We start from the raw sequence: 21,676 nt of genomic DNA, 5'->3' as shown, positions 1-21,676 counted from the left end.
TTTGCCCTTTAAACAATATGTACGTTAATAAGACAGAAAAGAGATAGAAATTTATCATAAAAAAGAAACAACCACAAGTTCATAATTAATACATGCAACAATGTATGAATTTATGGTTAATCAAATCGGGCGAAAGACAGTAATTAATTTTCATTTAGATATTTTTAATTAAAATTAGTTGGGCTCGGAAGGCGTTGCCGGAATCCATGCTTACGTCTATTAGCTTGATGTTTGCGAGATTTTCTATAATAGAATTATTAATAATTATTGACAGGTTAGGCTGAATATTTTCTTCTTTTCCGTTTAGTAGTAATTACCATACATTTAGTTTTTTGTTCATTTACAAGCATAATTTGGCACCATTTGAGTAGTGAATCGGTATCTATTTGTAATTTAAATTGACGGTCAGACATGTTATTCGCAGCAGTATAAACCGTAGTGTCATCGACAAATAGGTCACAGTAGGAGGTGGAGGGGAAAATCATTTATAAAAATTTGAACAGTAAAGGCCCTAGGATGGAGCCCTGCGGGATTCCATCTATGACGGGCTGAAACGTAGATGCATTTCCATTACCGGTAGCAAATGTACTCTGGCACCGTTGATGTAAATAAGAACTAATGAAATTAATAGTATTGACTGAAAGTTGGTACAAATTACATTTATCTAACAAGATCGAAAGCCTTTCTAAAATCGAAAAATATTACACCAATAAGATTAGTTTTATTTAGGGCTTCATAAAAGTTTTCAGTCATATTGGTAAGGGCAGTCAAACAAGAATGTTTATTTCTGAATCCGGATTGATAGGTATTCATCAGATTATGTTTATTCAGATAACCGTAAAGATTACAATGACTATGTCTTTCAAGTGTCTTTGAAATTGTTGGAAGTATTGATATCGGCCGATAATTATCTGGATCAGTTTTTTGTACATTTTTATGAACAGGCAACAGCTTCGCCCTTTTGAAGACTTTTAGAAAATAATGTGATTTAATACACAAGTTACATATATATGTTAAACTATTTGACAGATAATATGAACCTACCTTGACGAAACGGGGATTTACCATGTCGACACCTACCGACTTAGTAATGTCTAGTGAATCTAAGGCCTTGCATACTTCATTAACTTTTATTAAAGGAATGCCAAATTCGGTAGTTTGAGGTAATTTTGATTTGATGAAGTTTTGGAGATGACAGTCAGTATTAGATTTGTATTTGTTGATATTATCCTTTATTGGTATGTCAGCTATATTTGTAAAGTGATTATTGAAGAGTTCAGGATCAATGGGGAGAGAGTGGTGTAACACTATCTTAGTGATAACAGTAGACCAGTTTAGTAAATATAGGATTTATTCTGTTCGTCTCTTGTTGACTTCAGTTATATACCTTCTGATCATAGATAAGATCATGGTCATACATGCAATTGTCTCTTTTATCTCGTCATAGCATGCTTAATGACCAGTACGTATATCCTTTGAAATAATGCGGAGCTTGTACATAGAGCATGTATAGCTTGTAAAGGACATATTGAATTAATTACATGTTTAATTACAACACAGACAATACAGAGTTAAAAGGTCAATCAATATTATATATATTATCAAGTAGCATGGCTGCGAATCAAGGCTCACACTGGCTTTCAATTTCTTTTCCACCAAAATGAATAATAGTTTTTATATAAAAAAAATGTTTATATTTTTTTTCTGCCAACTAAAGTATTTTATCTGCCAAAAATGTGTGATAACATGTAACAATTTTATTTCATTACCGGTATACAATTTACAACACCTTACAAAATCCGTCGTTACATAAAACATTAGCCCAGTTTTAAGATGATTTACTAAAAAATCAGGCTCTATTTTTGGTGACTTTAGTCTTTTCGCACACCGTTATTGGTGTTATTGCACAATATATTTTCAGTATTTACACGTCAAATCGCATCCAAGGATTGTCAATTTTCTATAAATTTATGTTTTGCGTGTACACTAGCACTATTGTTATTTTCAGGTGCGCTCTGTATCATAAAGTCTGTCATTGAGTCAATTGGCGCGGTTTCGATTCCCCGGTTGTACGTGACAAGGAGTAGGGTCGCCTGTCCAACCTCGTGGTTTTTTTTCGGGTCCTCCGGTTTCCTCCCACTGCTAAAGACCCCTACGCGCAAGCGAATTATGGAAATGTAATTGAACCATATGTTAGTCCCGAAATGACCTAGTGGACGTTAAACCCCATTTTTCTCTCTATCTCTCGCATTTTGGCGGCCGTAATGAAACATATGGCGGGCTGTTTTCTCACTCGAGAATTGTCGTTACGTATACGACTAATGGTTATAATATAATTCGAAATAATAATATCCGATTAGGGCATGCTTGTATATTTTGCATGCTGTATGAAGTCACAGTAAACGGAATTCAACTATCAAAATATTTAATTCTCTTCGAAAAGGATTGTCGGCCATTTTGATTATTCCCATTTATTTTTTTAAGACGAAACGAAACATTAAATAATCACCGCTTGGATTAATTATTAGGAGTAAATAATGACTTGAAACAGGCTTTATATATACCATTGGCAATAATCAATCAAGTAATCATTAATCCATGACAATTGGTTAGTATTACTCATTGGTACGATCCGGATTATTAGCGAGGTAATTAATTTATAGTATGCCGCCACCGCCACGTGAACTATTGACACTCAATATAACGGTCAATCCAGGATATATACGACTAGAATTTTAAGATTTTTGTCGCCAGTTCTCAAAAAGAATCGCCAGTACCCTAAACCTTTTTCGCCAAAATTATCGCCATAATCAAATTTTAATCGCCATTTTCATATTTTTATCGCAAATTGCGACTTTGGCGACCGACAGCGTGAGCCCTGGCTGGAGGTCACTAAGTTCTAAGCACCTAAATGACCGTTCAATTTGAGGGAAGTTAAAGAGTACTTTGTTACAGTGGGTCATGTTATTTATTGCATTCCAAATTTGTTTAGAGTTGCGACTGTCGGAAACAAGGCTTTTTAAATACTCAGATTTAGAAGATCGGATCATGGAATTTAGGCTGTTTCTACATTTTTTCAACATATTTCCTTTCTCCTTGTGATAATCCCTATTGCGCATCATTTTCAATATTTCATTGGTTAACCAGGGTGGTTTAATGGCAGTTTTGACACAGTTTTGAGAGGAGCGTGCTAATTTATAATTGGGGTTAGAATTTTATAACATAAATCAAGACACTCACCGGATTATCGGAGTGAAGTATATTATCAAAGGCTGCGGAGGCTGTCATTCAGGTAGTTGGCTTCGTTGAATTTTTTTGAATGATCTATAACTGATATAAATGTGTCTTGTTTTGGGTATTTTGATACCCCTTTTTCCGCCAAGTAAAGCAGATTGGAAAGTGATCAGAAATAGAGCATGTGGGGACAACAGATTCAATAATATTATTGAGAGAAGATACAATGGCATGATCAATCAATGTGGAAGATCTATTCGATACACGTGTTGGACTTGTAATGATTTGTTTTAGATGGTAATTATCTAGAATATCAGTCCAGTATTTATTGAAGGATTTAGCAGATCGATGTTTATCAAGTCCATCATTTCCTTAAAATCTGTTAACCACTTAGATATTGATGCAGGGTTTCTATCTGTACACGAAATTAATATAGGCTGGGTTTTTTTTCAAATTGATTTCAACCCAGACCGACTCAATATTACTGTGTTCAAAATCATTTATTTGTTTACTTTTAAGTGACTCTCTTACATAAATTATGGTTCCAGACGAGGTTGCGATGCAACCATCTTTATGAAATAGGGGATGAAATCTAGGTATAGTTAGATAATCATCCTTGATGTTTTGATTTAAATGTGTTTCTGAAAAAACCTACTATATCATAGTTTTCAACTAACAGCTTTAGTTCGTCTAACTTGTTATATTATAAATGACACACATTTAGGTGCTAGAAGCGTAGGTCCCTTTGAGTTAAGAAGTTTTACATAGAGCTTAATCTTATTTTCTGATATAATTTTTCTTAAATAATAAATAATAAAAAAATAAATCAATATCTAGGGAAAATAAATAAGTGCTGGTTTTACACTAGAATCAATTACGTATTACCCAAGGTGAGATGAAAACAATACATAAATGAATGCGTACACGTACCTATAAAACAATCACAAATACGAATATCTGCATGCAATAAACAAGAAAAATGCTTGTTTACACTAAAGAAAAATGCTTATTTACAGGACAATTACTATCGACTTAATAAAATATACCTATAAATTAATCACAAATACAAACAGATTTTGTGCATGCAACAAAAGTAGTAAAGTGACATGCACACATTATCAAGAAAGGGGTAGGGGAATTTGAGCATCTATGGAGTGTGCAGTTGAACTTAATCCTGTGTCGTCTCATCGATGTCAAATAGAATGACATACCGTAATTTACAACTTTGTATTCATATGAATATTACACTTGTGATAATTATGTTGATAACACTTTAAAGAAGATACTTCATGATAGACTTGTATGCGACTTCATTATGTTTACATGAATGACTTTTCAGGAACTACACACAAGGTAGATGATATTAATGGTTTTTAGAAAATTAATCGAAAGCTAGGAATAGGTACACAGATAGCTATTCTAGTTCACACTTATATATATATATATATATATATATATATATATATATCTATATCTGAAGCACTTTAAACTCAAGCTAGGAATTAGCAGACCGAGAACTAGTCTAACCCGTAGTACTTTAAACACATGCTAGGAATGTAGCACACACAATTGCTAGATTAGCCTACATACGTATAGCACACACAATCGCCAGCTTAGCTCCTACATACGTATAGCACACACAATCGCCAGCTTAGCTCCTACATACGTATAGCACACACAATCGCCAGCTTAGCTCCTACATACGTATACAGAAAAATATGGAGCACTATACTGCGATATAAACAACTTAGAAACATAACATGTAACTATAGAAACTATTTCTGTAGTTAGCATCGATAGCACTGATCAGCACCCAACAGTATGTATACATGATGTATTGTAGCACTACATGTTATGTACATGAAATATACATATGAGTAGCTTAGTTCCTGGAGATTGGAGGTCATATCAGCTACTTTGTTAATCTTCATTGAAAATGATTTTGATATGTGTACACGGGGTGGTGGAGGAAATCTTGTGTCTGGTAGTGGTAGTTGAATATGTAGCTGCCAGGGTGCATTCATTAGATTTCAGGGAGTTTACGGGTGTACCCTCGTATAGGTTGAGGGCTCCTTTGAGTATTGAAGCCAGTCTGACAGAGCCATTAAGGTTAAGGTGAGGCTCGTTGCGATAAAGATGATGCTTGATTTTATATCGTTATGGTGATAATCTGGTTGAAGTTTCTAATAAACTTGATTTTAGTAGCAGCACACACTTCTTGTAGCACATTATTTAGGGTGTGAATAGGTTTATTAATGTTGTTCAGTCCTGGCAAGAGCTCAAGAAAATTCACATTTGCTTTTGGGAATTTGTGTTTTTAAAGTTTAATAAGAATATAAGGTACGAATTCTTGCAATCATTGAAATCAGTATGCGGAGAGGCATTATTTGATCCAATCAGGAAAGCGAGAGAGAGAGAGAGAGAGAGAGAGAGAGAGAGAGAGAAATGGGGTTTAACATGGTTCAATTTTATTTCAATAATTCGCTTGCGCGTAGGGGTCTTTAGCAGTGGGAGGAAACCGGAGGACCCGGAGAAAACCCACGAGTTTGGGCAGGCGACCCTACTCCTTGTCAAGTACAACCGGGGATTCGAAACCCCGCCAGTTGACTCAATGACAGACCGTATGATACAGTGCAGCGCGCACGTGCTAACCATTCGGCCATCCAACCCCCCAAACAGAAAAGCATTTTTCAAAGAATTTGTATGTATCTCCTATTTTGCCACCACTATATGTACGTACTGCTGTGTCACACCTACATCTGTATTTTAATTGGATTGCTAGTACATCGGATGCCTGAGATTAAAAAGGATTAAAACGCCCGCAAGATTTCATAATTTAACGATAAAATGGATAAGCGAGACTTAGACTAGTTTGTCCAGTACCGTTGCAACGATAATAAACTATCTACGCTACTTATTCCAAAACTAAGAACGGTCAGTTCTTAATCTAAATCTTAATTTAAAAGTTCTAGATATACTATCCAACTAATATGTTATTCTATCCCATTAGTGCCAGTTACCCAGTGATGTTATCTTTTATTAGTACTTGATACTAGTAATAACTATTGTTGGAACTATTTACTTAGCTATTAATCACTTGCATGCTTAACCCACATTAACTAGCTGAAACGAATGGTATTATTATATTCAACACAATTAAATCACTTTGAAATTACATTTACTCAAAAAAGATAAACCTCTGTAACTTAGTTTAAATAAATGTGGAATTGGATTTATCCGATGTCGATTAGTGATGGGACAAAATTTAAAACTTACTGGGTATAAAATATTAAAGAATGGAAAAAAACCACAAAGGATATTTACCGTTAATGAAGGGCTGGTAACCTTGAGTGCATGACATTATAAGCCATCGACTATTATGACCAGGTTACCTGGTATTTGTAAGAATAAGATTTCAACTTTTTTCATAAAGGGTATATCCACTCCCCCAACCCCGTCACAAAATGGTCAGACAATTAAAAGGTGTTTTCTAGGCGTTAAGTCATTTCATTAAGTTGAATTCAAATTGCTTGCCGATATAATTTCACGTGAAATCCATATTGTCCCAAGATACATTTGAGTGTAATCTCATATGGATAATATGGCTATCATGATGGATCCAGATTAGACCATGCTCAACTTATTGCATTCTTAACACTGACTGATATGGTGCACGACCTATCAATTAGAAGACTTAATTATCGCGTTTTTACGTTGCCTTTGATCCGTATTATTTTATACTTTATTTGTAATACTTAATGTTTAGATTTAAATATAAATAGAAGTCCTACTGAAAACAGAAATTGGATTTAAATTTAGCTCTAATAAGAGATCCAAAATATTTACAGACATTAAACAAAGAATCCTCGAATTTTTTAAAATTAAAATGGCATCTTGTGTCCGCACATGTCTTGCCGAGCGATCGTGTTACTTTTATAGTTGCTTTTGCGATCTTTAGTAAAATATAAAAAACCAAAAGTAAAAGGGAAAATTCTTATCTAAAAGCGATGTTTTCGAGGAGAAAATTTATAATTGAAAAAAAAATCCATCTTGAAATCGTCCAAATTATAATATCTGCTGTCAACGTTTGACTTTCGACTTTGGTTTTTTTTTTCAAACATAATTTCTCTAATGGAATTACTTCTACCGACTGGTATAATACGGGAATAAATCACTAAAACACGTCAATCTTTCAGACTAACAGTCATCTGCAGTGATATATTTGAACGGTTTTTAAAATCGAATGAAAATTTGCGACCTCTAGAGGGTCCACGAGCTAAAAACACGATTGTTCGTACAATCGGAAGCATAATTATTCAGAGAGTGTCGGCTTCATGTGCACCAATCTCGAAAGGACACGAGATCATTGGGATATAAAAATACTATTTAGGTTTTATCAAAGTCGGATAAAAATTGTGACCTCTGGATTGTTCACAAGCTAAAAACTTGATTTTTTCGTACAAATAGAGCCCATAATCCATAAGTTTCGTCAAAATCGAATAAAATCGTTCCCTGTAGAGTGTCCACAGGGACAGGGGAGACGATAATGTAATACGTCCATATGAAAATGTTGGCGTATAAAAAGTGCCCTCTCTTCTTAAAAAATGCTTTCCCGTCTGAATTAGTACCCTCCCTTCTGAAAAATAATTCGAATTTCGAAAGAGTTACTTGAAATACTCATGGAAATGCCCACATCAGTGTCATCATATTCCAGTTCCCCTATATTAATGACAATATAGTGCCCTCTTTACCTGCTGCCCTCCCCTTGTTCCAACTAAATCCCGTGACACTACACTGTTAAAAATGGGTATAATTAAAAACTATAAGCAGTGTTAATTAAGTGTAAACTTTACACCACAGCTAGCGTTTTTTTAAATGTAATACCTTTCCAAGGGTAACCAACTAAAAGAACTACACCTAACAAGTATAACCGATATTCATGACGATTGAACACCTGAATAGGTGTAACTGTGGGGTGTTTTGGATGAGCTACACCACTACCAGTGTTATACTGCATTTACACCGAAGGGTGTAACTATTATTCGGGAATAAATCATAGAAAAGCGTTAATTTTACAGCGTTTATTGGGTTGCAAAAGTGTAATCGCTATTCACGAGTACTGAACACCGGGATTGGTGTAATTTGGTTGCAAAAGTGTAATCGATATTCACGAGTACTGAACACCGGGATAGGTGTAATTGTAGCCACTAAAGGTCTTTGGGGTGAGCTACCCCTCTACAAGCGTTTTATTGCATTTACAATTACACCAATAGTTGTAATTATTTTAGGAAAACATTCCTCCGAATAAGGTGTCAATTTAATACCGTATCTTGCGTTACAAAAGTATTTTTGTACTCCAATTTGAGCGTTTTTTTTTGTAAAATATGTCGTTAATTGCACTAGTTACACAACTATAACTCGTTTTAGAGTGTTTACTCATAACTAGTAAAGTATACATTATTTTAGCTTGTATAATACACTTAAAGACGTGTAATTGTTCAAATATTACCAAATACAATATCTTAATTAATAATTCTTAATTCAGGTGGGGTGTATAATTGAATAAGTTGTAAGGATATGTGTATTGATTTTTCCTCATGCCCAACAGCAGTTGAATTTGAATCAGTCTGATGGGTATTTGTCAATTTAATGTCGTTGTAAAATGAAGCTAAGTAGCCGACGATCTATATGTAATCTGGGTCGGGCTAAGCGCCCTTTACTAATTATCATAGAGACCGATAGTCAATTTCAAGTTTTCTGTACTTAGAGGTCGTTGGATTGAAATAAATATCCAACAAAACAAATTACACCCGCGTTGGTTTAATAATTAAAATGGAAGTGTAATTTACAAAACATCCTTGGGGCGTAATGCTTGATCTACACCCACGGGTGTAAACTATTTAAGTGTAACATTACACTGAGTGCATCAGGCAGGTTACACTACTGGAAATAGCAATAAGTGAAACCAGGTCGGAAAATCCCGATGAACTTTCGCGGCCAATGCAGGGATCGAACACGCGACCTACGGGCTAGCGAGCCAGCGTCTTACCCACTTAGCCAACGTGGCTCCCTTGATTAATTGTGATATTACATATGCCTATAATGCTTATAGCTCGCGCTTTGAATGTCCATCTCATTCCGCCATTTGTCGATAAAGGATAAAGCACACGACGGTGACACTTTTCTCTTAAAAAGTGTTGTTTTACAATTTTTTTATGTAGCTGAACGGGGGAGGGGGATAGACCCCACCCCGACCCCCACCCCGACCCGACCCCACCCCCTCTGTAAGGAATACCAGTGACTATTGACGCCTGTTTTATCTCTACTCATTTGTGGTTTACTTCTTAGTTGTTGCTAACTATGATCATATTCAGGTCGTCAGGATTTAATCATAATATTTCAACCAAGTGTCAAGGTATTGTATGCCATGGCTCAGATATACATCAAATTTCTCGGTGCTGCCCCCCCCCCCCCAAAACACACGAAAAAAAAAAAACAAACAAAAAAGAATAAAATGGTTTAAGTTTGGTCTACCCACCTTAGCCCACTTAGCAATTTTATTGTAAGCCGTCGTACACAATGAAGAGCCCAAACACCAATATAGGTGTATTTTTAGTGTAAAATACCCCAAAACGATCACCGCTATCCCTGGTAAACGACAATAGATGATCAGAACTCTTTAAAAGAGAATCTGGTTTACGAGTATCTAGTTTAATAAAATCCAGAATAAATGGACGAATATAATGGGCATTTGGTGATTTTTAGAATAGCTAATCACAATAATATATCATATATCTATACTCAGCCAAATTAAAAACTTGACACTGATGAATTTCAACAAATTTTTTTCTTCTGGTAAGTCAAGTAAATTTTAAAGTGTTTCTTACGATAGTAAGTAGTAAGAAACCTTTAATTTCATAAAATTGTAAAGTCACGTGGATCACGTGACTTTTGAGCATATAAAGATGAAAAACACGTGCAAACACAAACTCGTGGGGTCAATCGATGCAAGTTTGCTTAAACTGAACACGCACACGTAACTTGAACTGGAAAAACAAATTAAAATTGTTATTTTCATCTTTGTTAAAAAATGCCGCGCCTTTCAAATGTAGAACGTCTACGTGCTATAGGTAGGCTCTATGCTGGTCAGTCTGTGGTCACTGTTGCAAGAGCCTTTAATTGTTCACGCCAGACAATAATTAATCTTAGAATGAGAGTGCTTCAAACTGGAACTATTGCCGACCGCCCAAGGGCGGGAGCGCCACGTGTGACGTCACTCCAGGAAGATCAAGCAATACGATTACGTCATCTTAGAAACAGATTTGTCACTGCAACCTCCACAAGTAGAGAGATGTTTGGTGGAAGGGTAACTGCACAAACTGTTCGAAATCGCTTGCAGGCTGCTGGTCTTCGAGCTCGGAGGCCCTATAATGGACCAATATTGACACCTCTTCATCGCCGATACCGACTTGTGTGGGCCACAAGACACATAAGATTTACTCAAAGACAGTGGAATTCGGTTGTCTTTAGTGACGAATCTCGATTCACTTTGAGATTTGCCGATGGCAGGGCCCAAGTGTACCGCAGACGAGGTGAAAGTTACGCTCAAGTATGCGTTAGAGAAGTTGACCGATTTGGTGGCGGCAGCGTCATGGTTTTGGGTTCTTTTTGTGCACATGGACGTTCTCCTCTTGTTGTTGTCCAAGGGAACTTAAATGCTGTCCAGTACAGGGATCAGATTTTGCAACCTGTTCTTCTTCCGTTTATGCAGAGACATGGGCCTGGACTAACGTTTCAACAAGTCAATGCTCGACCCCATACAGCAATTGCTACCCAGAATTTTTTAAGAAATGCCGGTGTCCAAGTCCTGGATTGGCCGTCGCTTAGCCCCGACCTTAATCCTATTGAACACATCTGGGACGAACTGGGTCGACATGTTCGTCAGCAAGTATATAGTCATTAAGTGTTTATTGATAAATCCAATCATAAATAATTAATCCACCTTTCCCGTAAGCACATCCCAAGTAATATGAAAAAAATGTTTTAGGGCTATTGACACATGTCAGAACTTTCATAACCGGTCTCAGATTCTAATGTTGGTGATTTGTTATGAGTTACCGATAATCTGTGTTGATTAACCACGGCTACGGCAGTGCTTGTACCTTCTAAAAATTGAAAGAAATCCTCGTCATCTCTTTCTTCGTCCGGATCCTGTATCACACACATACGACAACAAAAAACATTTCTGTAAATGTTTACAAGTTCAGCTCGAATTGCACGATTTAAGCAACCATACAGAAATGGGTTGATTGCGAAGGAGGAGTAACCCAACCAGAGAACAAGTACCTCTGTTAATTTACGATTACTTACTGTTCCGTGTATAGCACCATACATATGATATATGAAATACGGTCCCCAGATAGCCACATATGCTGTTAAAATTACCATCAACGTATTAGCTGCTTTAAAGTGTCTCTTGTTTCCATTAAACATAGGTCGAGGAACGTTTGTCATGTTCGAAATATTTTCATTCCGAGATCCGCTTGTCGATCCTGATGTTGCACCATTACCATAGACAGCTGGTTGTAACGGAATTCGCCGTGTTGTGGATTCTGGCTTTACTTGAAGAACAGCCTGTCTTGCCACACGAAAAACTCCCCAATACATGATTAATAATATAATCCCAGGAAGTACAAAACAAACTATTACAATAGTTATCACATAGGCTTTGTCAACGACGTCAAACTCCCAAGAAAAAGAACACTGTTTTTTGAAAGGCTGAAACGAGTACGAATTTACTCCTAGTAGTGGCAACATTGAAATAACCAGACTCTCTGTCCAAATCAGAATTGTTACTCCTAGAGTTTTTGTCAGAGTCATATGAGCGGCATGGTGCATCGGGAATTTAATGCTGTAAAACCTTTCAATACTGATAGCACATATGTTAGTGATGGAACCAAATGTCAAAAGAGACCCCAAAAATCCAACAAGAGTGCACAGAAAGTTATTCAGCGGCCAGGAATCCGTGATGAATGATGCAATGGCAACTGGCAAAAGCATAATGGAAGCACATATATCAAACAGACACAGATTTAGTACAAATATATTAGTCACATTATGTCGAAGATGATAAGTGGAGAGTATGGCGATTATATTAAGAAGGTTTCCCCAAAATGCAAGAATGTCTATAATCACCATACCTACGACCGTAAAAATATCACCACCCCCAAACACATGTGACGTGTTGACAACTGTGCTGATATTACTGACACTACTATGCGAATTCATATCCAGACACCCCGTGTATATAAGATAGTCTGCCGATTAACAAAACTCGACTGTTCTCAACGGATTCCGCAGTTTACTACAGATCACTTAAATGCGTTAAGCAGCCATTTCCATTAGTCTTATCCGTCTCACGCATCCGTTTACAGTAGTAACACAAAAAGGATTACCATTCTGTTTAATAATTGACTGGTAGAATATCATTTCAAGCACAAAGTTAAACAATAAATACTTAAAACCTTTTAAAATACCGAATTTCTGTTAGATGCAACTTGTGATCTGTGCTAAATCATAATCTATAAAACAAGTGCAACAAGCTAAGACATTATCCATTCAATGATTAATAACTTCCCGTGACTTTTTAATTTTTATAAATGGACTGGTGTGAGGCAATATGTTGATGATCTTTTCCTCTTTGGCATTAACTATACCAATCGATGTATTAGCTGCAGTATAGCAACGGGATTGGTATAACAGAAATTAATTTTGTTGCCCAGCAACGACCAGCGTGTTGTCACGCTATATCGCATTCTAAATACCGGAACTGATATAATTAAAATATATAATATCTAAGAAAAACTATGCTATGTGTGAGTTTTAAAAAAACGTTTTAAGACATATGTATATTAAAATAGATAAACTACAATAATAGACGTTATTATAAATATCTGAAGACGCCCATAGAAGGTAGACAGCTAGCGATTATATGCCAGAATGAAGTAGAGTGGTGAATTTTTTACCTGAACGTATTTTTACAAATATTACGACGATATAATTTCTGGAATGCGGAATTCTGTACTTTAGTTGTCAGCAATAAAAATAAAATCCTCATTATACGTGCATACTCTGCTGCGAGAACCGAGACATATACCACGTGACCGAGGTATAATTATTAATTATCAAAGGAAATTGCAATTAAATCACAGTCCAACTTTGTGGAAGTTGACTAAGAACCCGGCTAATTCGAACCTAAATAACGTTAAACTTGATAATATATATATATCTGTCAAATCATATTTACAGTTTTGCTGATTTATATTGAAGTCACAGATGTCCATTAAGACGATGTCTGGTATATGTTGTTTTACTATAACCGACTTAGCGAATGTCAAACATTCTGGTCGTTGTCACCACTGTTAAAATGCCTGGATACATATCATAGATTTTTATGATAGATTTGGTGAAAAAAAAATACCATTGCATGTTGACGACCTGTATCACAGATTTATTCTTGTCTGTAGATTCCACAGTTTATCCAGAGTAAGCTACAGCTCCTCTTTGTTAGTATTATCCCAACTTATTACCATATGTAGGTTGATATCAAGACTTCTGATCACAGAAGTCGTTTACTCAGGGGAAACGATGCTGTTTCTGATACATTTTACACCATAATTAATAACAATATCTTATTAAAAGTGTAAAGATTTTTACACCATTCTGTGTTATAATTGATATCAATATCTTACTAAAAGTGTAAAGATTTTACATAATTCTGGATGTTATTCATAGCAAGATTTTACACCATTCAGGGCGTTATGATTAATAGCATCATGATAAAGGCTCAATACCACTCTTGTTGTAACTGAATAATATGTCCCAATCTTTATTCTGGTCAACAAATTGTACTATTTTAGAATATTTCAATTAATTGATGATACAAATTTCATCTTAACACACCTTATTTAAAATTTTTGAAAAATTCAACATAATGGTTTGAAACGTCTAACGTAAACCTTTTCAAATGAAACTTCGATTTAAAAATATTTTCGAACCCTCTGGACAAGTAAAATAGGGTGTAATGGATAATTTACACAACAGTTAGGACACTTAAACATCTAGTACTTAGATAGAGATATTATTTATTTTCTGGAGCTTTCAAGCCAGCAAGAGTGTTATTGTCCCTTTAAGGTTACACTTCTGAATTTCACCGAACGCTACACTTTACCTGTATTTGGGTGTTATACTTACGATTGTAAACTATTTAAACCTGCATTTAGATACAATGTTACACTATTTTTAGTGCTTATACTCTATTGAAAGTGACAGTCACGCCTTAATTGTCGGATCAGTACCACCGGATCGACAATGGGGCCTAGTGAGGCAGAGTCCCCAGGGTCTCCACACCGGTCGCGTTAAATGCAGTGAATGTAGACTTGATCTGAGGAGTTCCGAGCGAGACCCGAGTGATGTCGGCGGACTCACATCGCGTATCCCGGATTATCGGGTGTCGGGAGCCCCCCCCCCCCCGATCATTCTAAAATTCTAAAATTAATCACAGCACGTCACCCGTGAAACACCTTATTCGCGCCGGCGCCTGTCTAAAGGAGCTAAATCTCTAATTCAATATTTTCCATAATATTCGAAATAAAAACACTAATTAGAAGTCGATATTGACCAATTTCCACCAATTGATGCTGTCAATTTATCTTGTCGTGAAAATATGGAATCCTGATATCCAGTATTTAAGACACAATTGACATTTTATAGTCATTACACGATTCTACACTAAGGCTTCGGGTGCCTTTTGTAATGGGCAAATAAAAACATATCCAACAAGACAATGTGGAAGTAATTAGTAAAAGCTGATTCACAGCATGTAGAATGGACTAAGCAGGCGTAAACCACGGCCGTTCAATTTCTACACTTCCTTGATTAGAAATTTCAAAAATTGAGTATAGATCACTTTACATACATTCATATTACATTACAATGTGCTTTTAGAACCATTTCCGTTTTATTCAAGGTTCCATACACCCTTGAAGTCCTTAAAAATAAAAATGTGGGATGACCATTATCCATCAGCTTTAACTGGCACTGCAGCACCCACCATTTATCCGTAAGAGTGCCACCGGGTTAACCTGGTCCGACCCAGCTCATGATCGAGTGTCCAACTGACTTAAAGACAGTGAAAACTCTGTTCAAATTTAAAATGTTTTGAGAGCATGGCTGCTGGTATATGTATATAAATCATGACACTCACATTATATGTTTTCTGTTAGTGTTGTCATTATCTCTAGTTTAGTTTAAAGAGTTTATAAGAAATCAAAAATAGACAATTCTGTATATGCTCCGTCATGGCAACATATATAGTTTGGTTGTAATCTATTTAGTGGTGTTGGCAAAATGTCGACAATATTTCGGTCTGTCCCTTAAGGTGTTCCTCTCCAACTCCTTGGGGCTAAATAACTCCATATGAATAGGAATCGCCTAGGAAACATGACTACCAAATCAATCAAGCCTTGTGAAAATGTCTAAATTTGTCCGAACAGTGTACCCTAATCCAGCTCATATCAGGCCATGGTTGAACAACTCTGAATAAGCTCCACGTAGGCACCTTATCTACCAGCATTGGTTGTTATCCACTTCGACGAAAGCGTCTAAATTTGCGCCTTTATGATTCCCCTGTTATGTCCCATTTCAGCCAAATAACTGAATTGAACAAAAAAGTCAACATACCAACTAAATTGGTGGCAATCTTTCAATTTGCGCAATCATGGTGCCCCGACCTCACCGCTATAACCGAAGCAACATATACCCATTGCTATCGAGATCTGTCAAGCTATATCAAAGAGTAAAAACTTCCAGTTGACCGACCTGTTATTTTAATCAACTCATAAAGATTCCTGCCAAATTAATAAACACCTAGTTAGCCATTCTGAAGATGAAGACGATTGTTTTTAAGACGATTATTTTTTTTCTTACAAGGCGCTCTAGTCCATTACCAATCGGGCTAAGCAACTTGTTTTGTAGAAATCCGGAAATCACCACTCTAGTAGATAAATTCTAGTAGATAATGACTAATTGTTTAGACAGACCAGTCCAGTGTATGGACTGAAATTATATATCTGTCATTTACATAAGGATAAATCAATGGGGAGTATTGTGACTTCCTTCCGTCTATTATGATCAATTTTAGAATAATGTTTGGATCTACATACATGTTGAAACGATTGGTATATTATATTGTGTATGGACTGAAATTATATATTTGTCATTTACATGTATTCTAAAATGTTGTGTCTTTAAACCAGGCGTCGATATTTATCAGTAACAAGAATAGAATTACCCATTTAAGAAACTGTTTTAACCCAATTACAATATTGTCATTTTTCTGTTTTTATTTATCTCTTTATTTTCTTAGATCAGTGCTAAGGATACCCTGTTTCTATTTTAATCAATATACGGCATATAGGCGATTTTTAAACTACTTTAAAGCGGAAATTGCAAATTTTCTAAGAAAGTCAAAACGTTATTATTTCTATGTCGTTTGCTCAATAGGTTGTCAACTCACAATTATACGATCATAGGTGTCATTCTCACACTTTAAACTCATTTACACAGGAAATAATAACCCCATTACCTCCCAATTACCTCCCTTGTTTTCTATTCTCCACCATGGAGTAGCTTTTTCAAACGTTTGAAAATGAAGAGGAAAATGATATTTTTGCCAATTTCTCAGCTGGCAATAGTGAATTATAGGATTAATAGGATTATTTTTTAACACGGTAGGACTGTTTATGGATACCATCTATTTTCAGGCTTTATTTTAATAAATTTTAAAAATATAACTTAAAAATTTGCAATTTCCGCTTTAAGACTATACATTAAATGATGCAACATGAACAGTACGATATGAACTGGTCGACATACATCGATAAAGAAAGGAACATTTCATATAATAATTTTGGCATTATATTATGTCCCTTTGAAACTATTAAACCTCCGTTGATTAAGATCAAAAATAAAACTGTCTTGTTCATTGGTGTTGATTTGGTTGTAGGATGACAGTCTACGTTGACAATTTTACCTCTGAAGAAAAATGATGTAACAGATTTTGTATTCTACTGTCGACACAGTGAAACAAACATTAAACTAAATAGTCGACAATAACACACCTCTAAATGCGTAACAGGAAGTGTGTATCTCCTAATTAGTAAACCAACCGACTTCCAAACAAAAATGTAGTCATCACTGGTGGAAATAACACATGAACGTGTCAACTTTATTTTGAAATGAACCAATCACATTATCGATATGAGGTTTGGCATCCTACTGATCTGCTCTGACTGGGCTAATAAAGACAGGATTCTAGAATGAAATGATCACAATTAGCGACTACAAGGGCGTGGATTTGTCATAACGTTTGGGGGGGGGGGGACGGACGAACCCTGTAACCTTTCATTACCAAACCAAAATAATAATTACGAACAGTTTACCAGTGTTATTTCGATGAAAGCTGAAACTAGGGGTAATATGATGACGATATGGTAAAATTGACTACCTACAATTAAGGAGGAAGATATCATGAAGATGAATTACTGTGGCTAGACCCAAGCAGTGGTTAGATAGCCTTCAGAACGGGACATTCATGTGGATATAAACCTGAAAATCTGTCCTGGCGATCAAAATCATGGGGGGGGGGCAGAGACCTATTCGCCCCCCCCCCCTAAATCCACGCCCATGAGCGGCTATGTTTAATTTTTCAATGGAAACTAATTTTGTGGAATTAATTACAGGTAACGTGGTGTAATTTATAGCTATATGCTATTATCAATCATACATCAACTTCTATAGTTTGTTATCCTCTAATCACATGTGATGACACGAGATAAAAGATACCCCCTCGTGATGACTTGATACATCTTTTAAACAATCTCTTATCAATAACTTGTTCATATTTCGATTTCGTCTCATTGTAAACAGGAGGGGCGTCGTTTATTTTATTTTTTTATCAAAACAGCTTTTAAATTTAACTTATGTAGTTGAAACTTGATTTGGACAAAAACTTAATAATCAAATTGGTTTTCGAATTTTCAGGTTAGTATATTTTTTTTAAAACAATATTTCCGTCTTAATAATGACTAGGCTCGATATCTAATCGGTATTTGTTTTTTGCTTTGTAATGCTGATTAATTTCATTTCATTTCGAACCCCAACTACTGGTATCAATTTAGTGTTCTCACACAATTCAAATAACAAGGTACGTTTCGCTACCTAACAGTGCACACAGAATATAACTAGGATTCATGGTTCAAGTGGCATTTAGTAACTGGATGAGAATAACACATGACTCTTCAAGTAACTTGTATTCCATATAATTGTGTCATGTGTTATAACTAGGATTATCTGAACAATTAAGGGGGTCACGGTGGCTAAGTGGGTAAGACACTGGCTCGCTAGCCTGGAGGTCGGGTGTTCGATCCCTGCATTGGCTGAGAAAATTCATCCAGTGATGCAGGACGTAGGGCCTCACAAGGACAGCTGTCTAGTCGTTCGGATGTGACGAAAACCGAGGTCCCGTGTAACCTTGGCGTGCACGTAAAAGATCCCTTGACAGTTGGAATTCGATATAAGAGTAGGTCGTAGTGCCGCTGTCCGGGCAAAAATTTCTTCCATAGCACACTGTATGGCGTATGCCCGTTTTCATTAGCCCAGCTAGGAGCAGAACAAACGTTAAACCCCATTACATTTGCATTGCTGAACAATTAAGAGGGTGGTATGCATATTAACATTCATTGTTAAAGACGCACTATTTAAGTGCACAATCTGCCTATTACAGGTGTTTGACTTCAAATTCAAAAATGTTATATACATTATTTTTTAGACATTTATTCACTTGACAAGCCTATAATCAACTCTTTCGGACGGCAGATGGCGCAGATGTAAACAAATTAAAATACGATTCAATTTAAATGGAGAAGCTAGACAGAGACTCGATTAACAAGTAACGTTGCTGTCATGATTAACAAATTATTTCAAAACTTCAAACAGTGATAACGTCGCTCAGAATAAAGTAATTTGAATGCACTTTTCAATACATGTACTCATTTTCCTTATCTTTCCTTATCTATTTTTTAACTATTATAGTGTGAACGGTCAGCTCTTTATCTAAATCTTACATAATGCATCTTTAAGCCATGCAGTTTTTGTTATCATTATTTTCTTCAGATACAGGCACTTGAAGGGATTAAAATAAAAAAAATTACCACTGCTTGACTATATACTACAATAACAACAAGTGTGTCACCCGCCATATTGTTTTCACTCGTTGAAGAAATTTCGTCTGCTATCAGTTCACAATACTCACTAGTTTTAACACTTTCCGTCGCTTTTATTGCCAACGAGACTTTATTTGATTATTATACAGCTTCCAGTCGCGTTGGCAATCAAAACGAAACGACGGGAAGTGTTAGAATCAGTGAGTATTGTGTGACGATAGCAGACGAAATCTCTTCAACGAGGAAAAACAATATGGCGGGTGAGAGAGAGAGAAAGAAATTGGGTTTCACGTCCACTCGACCCAGGCTAGGTCATTTCGGGACTAACATATGGTATAATTTTATTTCAATAATTCGCTTGCGCGTAGGGGTCTTTAGCAGTGGGAGGAAACCGAAGAACCCGGAGAAAACCCACGAGGTTGGACAGGCAACCCTACTCCTTGTTACGTACAACCGGGGATTCGAAACCACGCCAGTTGACTCAATGACAGGCCTCATGATACAGCGCGCACGTGATAACCATTCGGCCATCCAACCCCCCATATGGCGGGTGAAACACTTTGTTATTATTGTAGTATACAGTAGCAAGAATTTTTATTTTAATCCCTTCAAGTGCCCGTGTCTTTAGATAAAATTGTAAACATAAATATTGATATTTGGGTATCTTTTTAAATTAATTCTTAAATAAGTAGTATTTTTATCATTAGAATATTTCTATCAATTGAATGACAGAAGCAATTGAATGACAGAAGCAAAACTGGTGATTTATGATCGCAGTATTTTAGTTCGAAATATCTGATCCACTACAATCATTCAAGTCCCAACACACCATTTTAAAAGTTAAATGCAGAATTCAAGACGACACAAAGTAAAAATTATTCATGTCCATCAATTCTAATCTAATATGGCCAGTTTAAGTTTGCATTAATTTCACACAAACGCTTTTATCTCTTATGAGACAAATCGTGCTATCTACATCGTACACAAACCATTTTACATAGAAGTATTTTTTATACTTCGAGTAACTTAGATGTGCTTAATTTCATAATAACAAGTAAACGCTTGACTTTTGAAATGTGTGAACGACCCAGCTTGTTGCGCCTTTAAAATACCTATAAAACACCCCAAAACATCAGACATTTCCGAGTATTCGTATATTGTTATGAAATTTTTCTCCATACTGCAGCCTCCTATTATATTCATTACATTCGATCCAACAGGGGCCATTGATATGTACCCGTGAAAAATTAGTTATTTTTCGGAAAATGCAAATGACGATCTGCGCTTTAATCATATCGTTAACCCGGATTAATATTCAAAAGAACGGGTAATATCATAATCTGCCCTGTCTATGGATGTAAACATTTCAACGATGGGAGATATAATTTGTGGAAAAATGAATGGAATGTAAACCGTTTGAAAATGATTAATGTTCCCAACATTGTCCCGTTTACTACATCTTCCGAGGCGGGGCAGATGAAGAGGGACATTTTATTTGTATGGTGGTTGTTATCGAAAAACTTGCCCTTGTTCTTTTTCTTTATAACTTTCCAATGAAATGAAGTTGGATATTGTGTATTATTATCTGTGTAGGCATGGTGCCATTCCAACTCCTCGGTCTGATTTTTATAGAAAGTAAAGTTGAAGTCTTTTAAAAGAAATCTTTTCTCAAGAATAAAAAAAAACAACGTTTAGTGACAAGGAAGGGGGACTGGTAGTATCCTATAAATAAAATAATTTATCCAGTATAAAGCATTCTTTGTCTATACATTACCAATATCAGATTTAAGCAAATATGTGTTTCCCAAAATACTTGTAGTTTGAACACAGCTAGCTCGACTGAATATACCAAGCACCAATTTCAGTAATAAAAATCAAGTATATAATACGCTTACTTCAGTATAAATTGTGATCTGCATACCTGACAGTCGCCAGTAAATAGATCAGTAGATATATAGACATATTAGACATCGTCATAATACATATGCGAAGATGGGTATATAGCCTTGGAAATGATAATGTTATATTATATAATTTAAAAGACGGTAAAAATTAATATCAAACATGCCAGTACGGTCTATGTCATAACATATACATACATATTAGTTAATAATTATTATTAAAGAAAAGTATGTCGATTATTGTACACAAGTCGATCT

At 35.8% G+C, this 21,676-nt stretch overlaps 1 protein-coding gene across 1 annotated transcript; it reads right to left on the bottom strand.

Annotated features, from left to right (window-relative positions):
• Positions 1-4,011: 4,011 nt before the first annotated feature.
• Positions 4,012-21,436, bottom strand: LOC126828020 (G-protein coupled receptor 61-like). The gene is made up of 4 exons (XM_056102271.1): positions 21,413-21,436; positions 18,817-18,825; positions 11,494-11,595; positions 4,012-4,032 (listed from the first exon to the last, which is right to left on the bottom strand). Exons 1-4 carry the CDS (start codon positions 21,434-21,436, stop codon positions 4,012-4,014), a joined length of 156 nt encoding a protein of 51 aa, XP_055958246.1.
• Positions 21,437-21,676: the final 240 nt, after the last annotated feature.

This window comes from Patella vulgata, chromosome 7 (assembly GCF_932274485.2).
Source record: "Patella vulgata chromosome 7, xgPatVulg1.2, whole genome shotgun sequence".
In the NCBI taxonomy this organism is placed as follows: domain Eukaryota; kingdom Metazoa; phylum Mollusca; class Gastropoda; family Patellidae; genus Patella; species Patella vulgata.
Note: the sequence above shows the minus strand (reverse complement) of the source record. Positions and strands in the feature narration are given on the sequence as shown.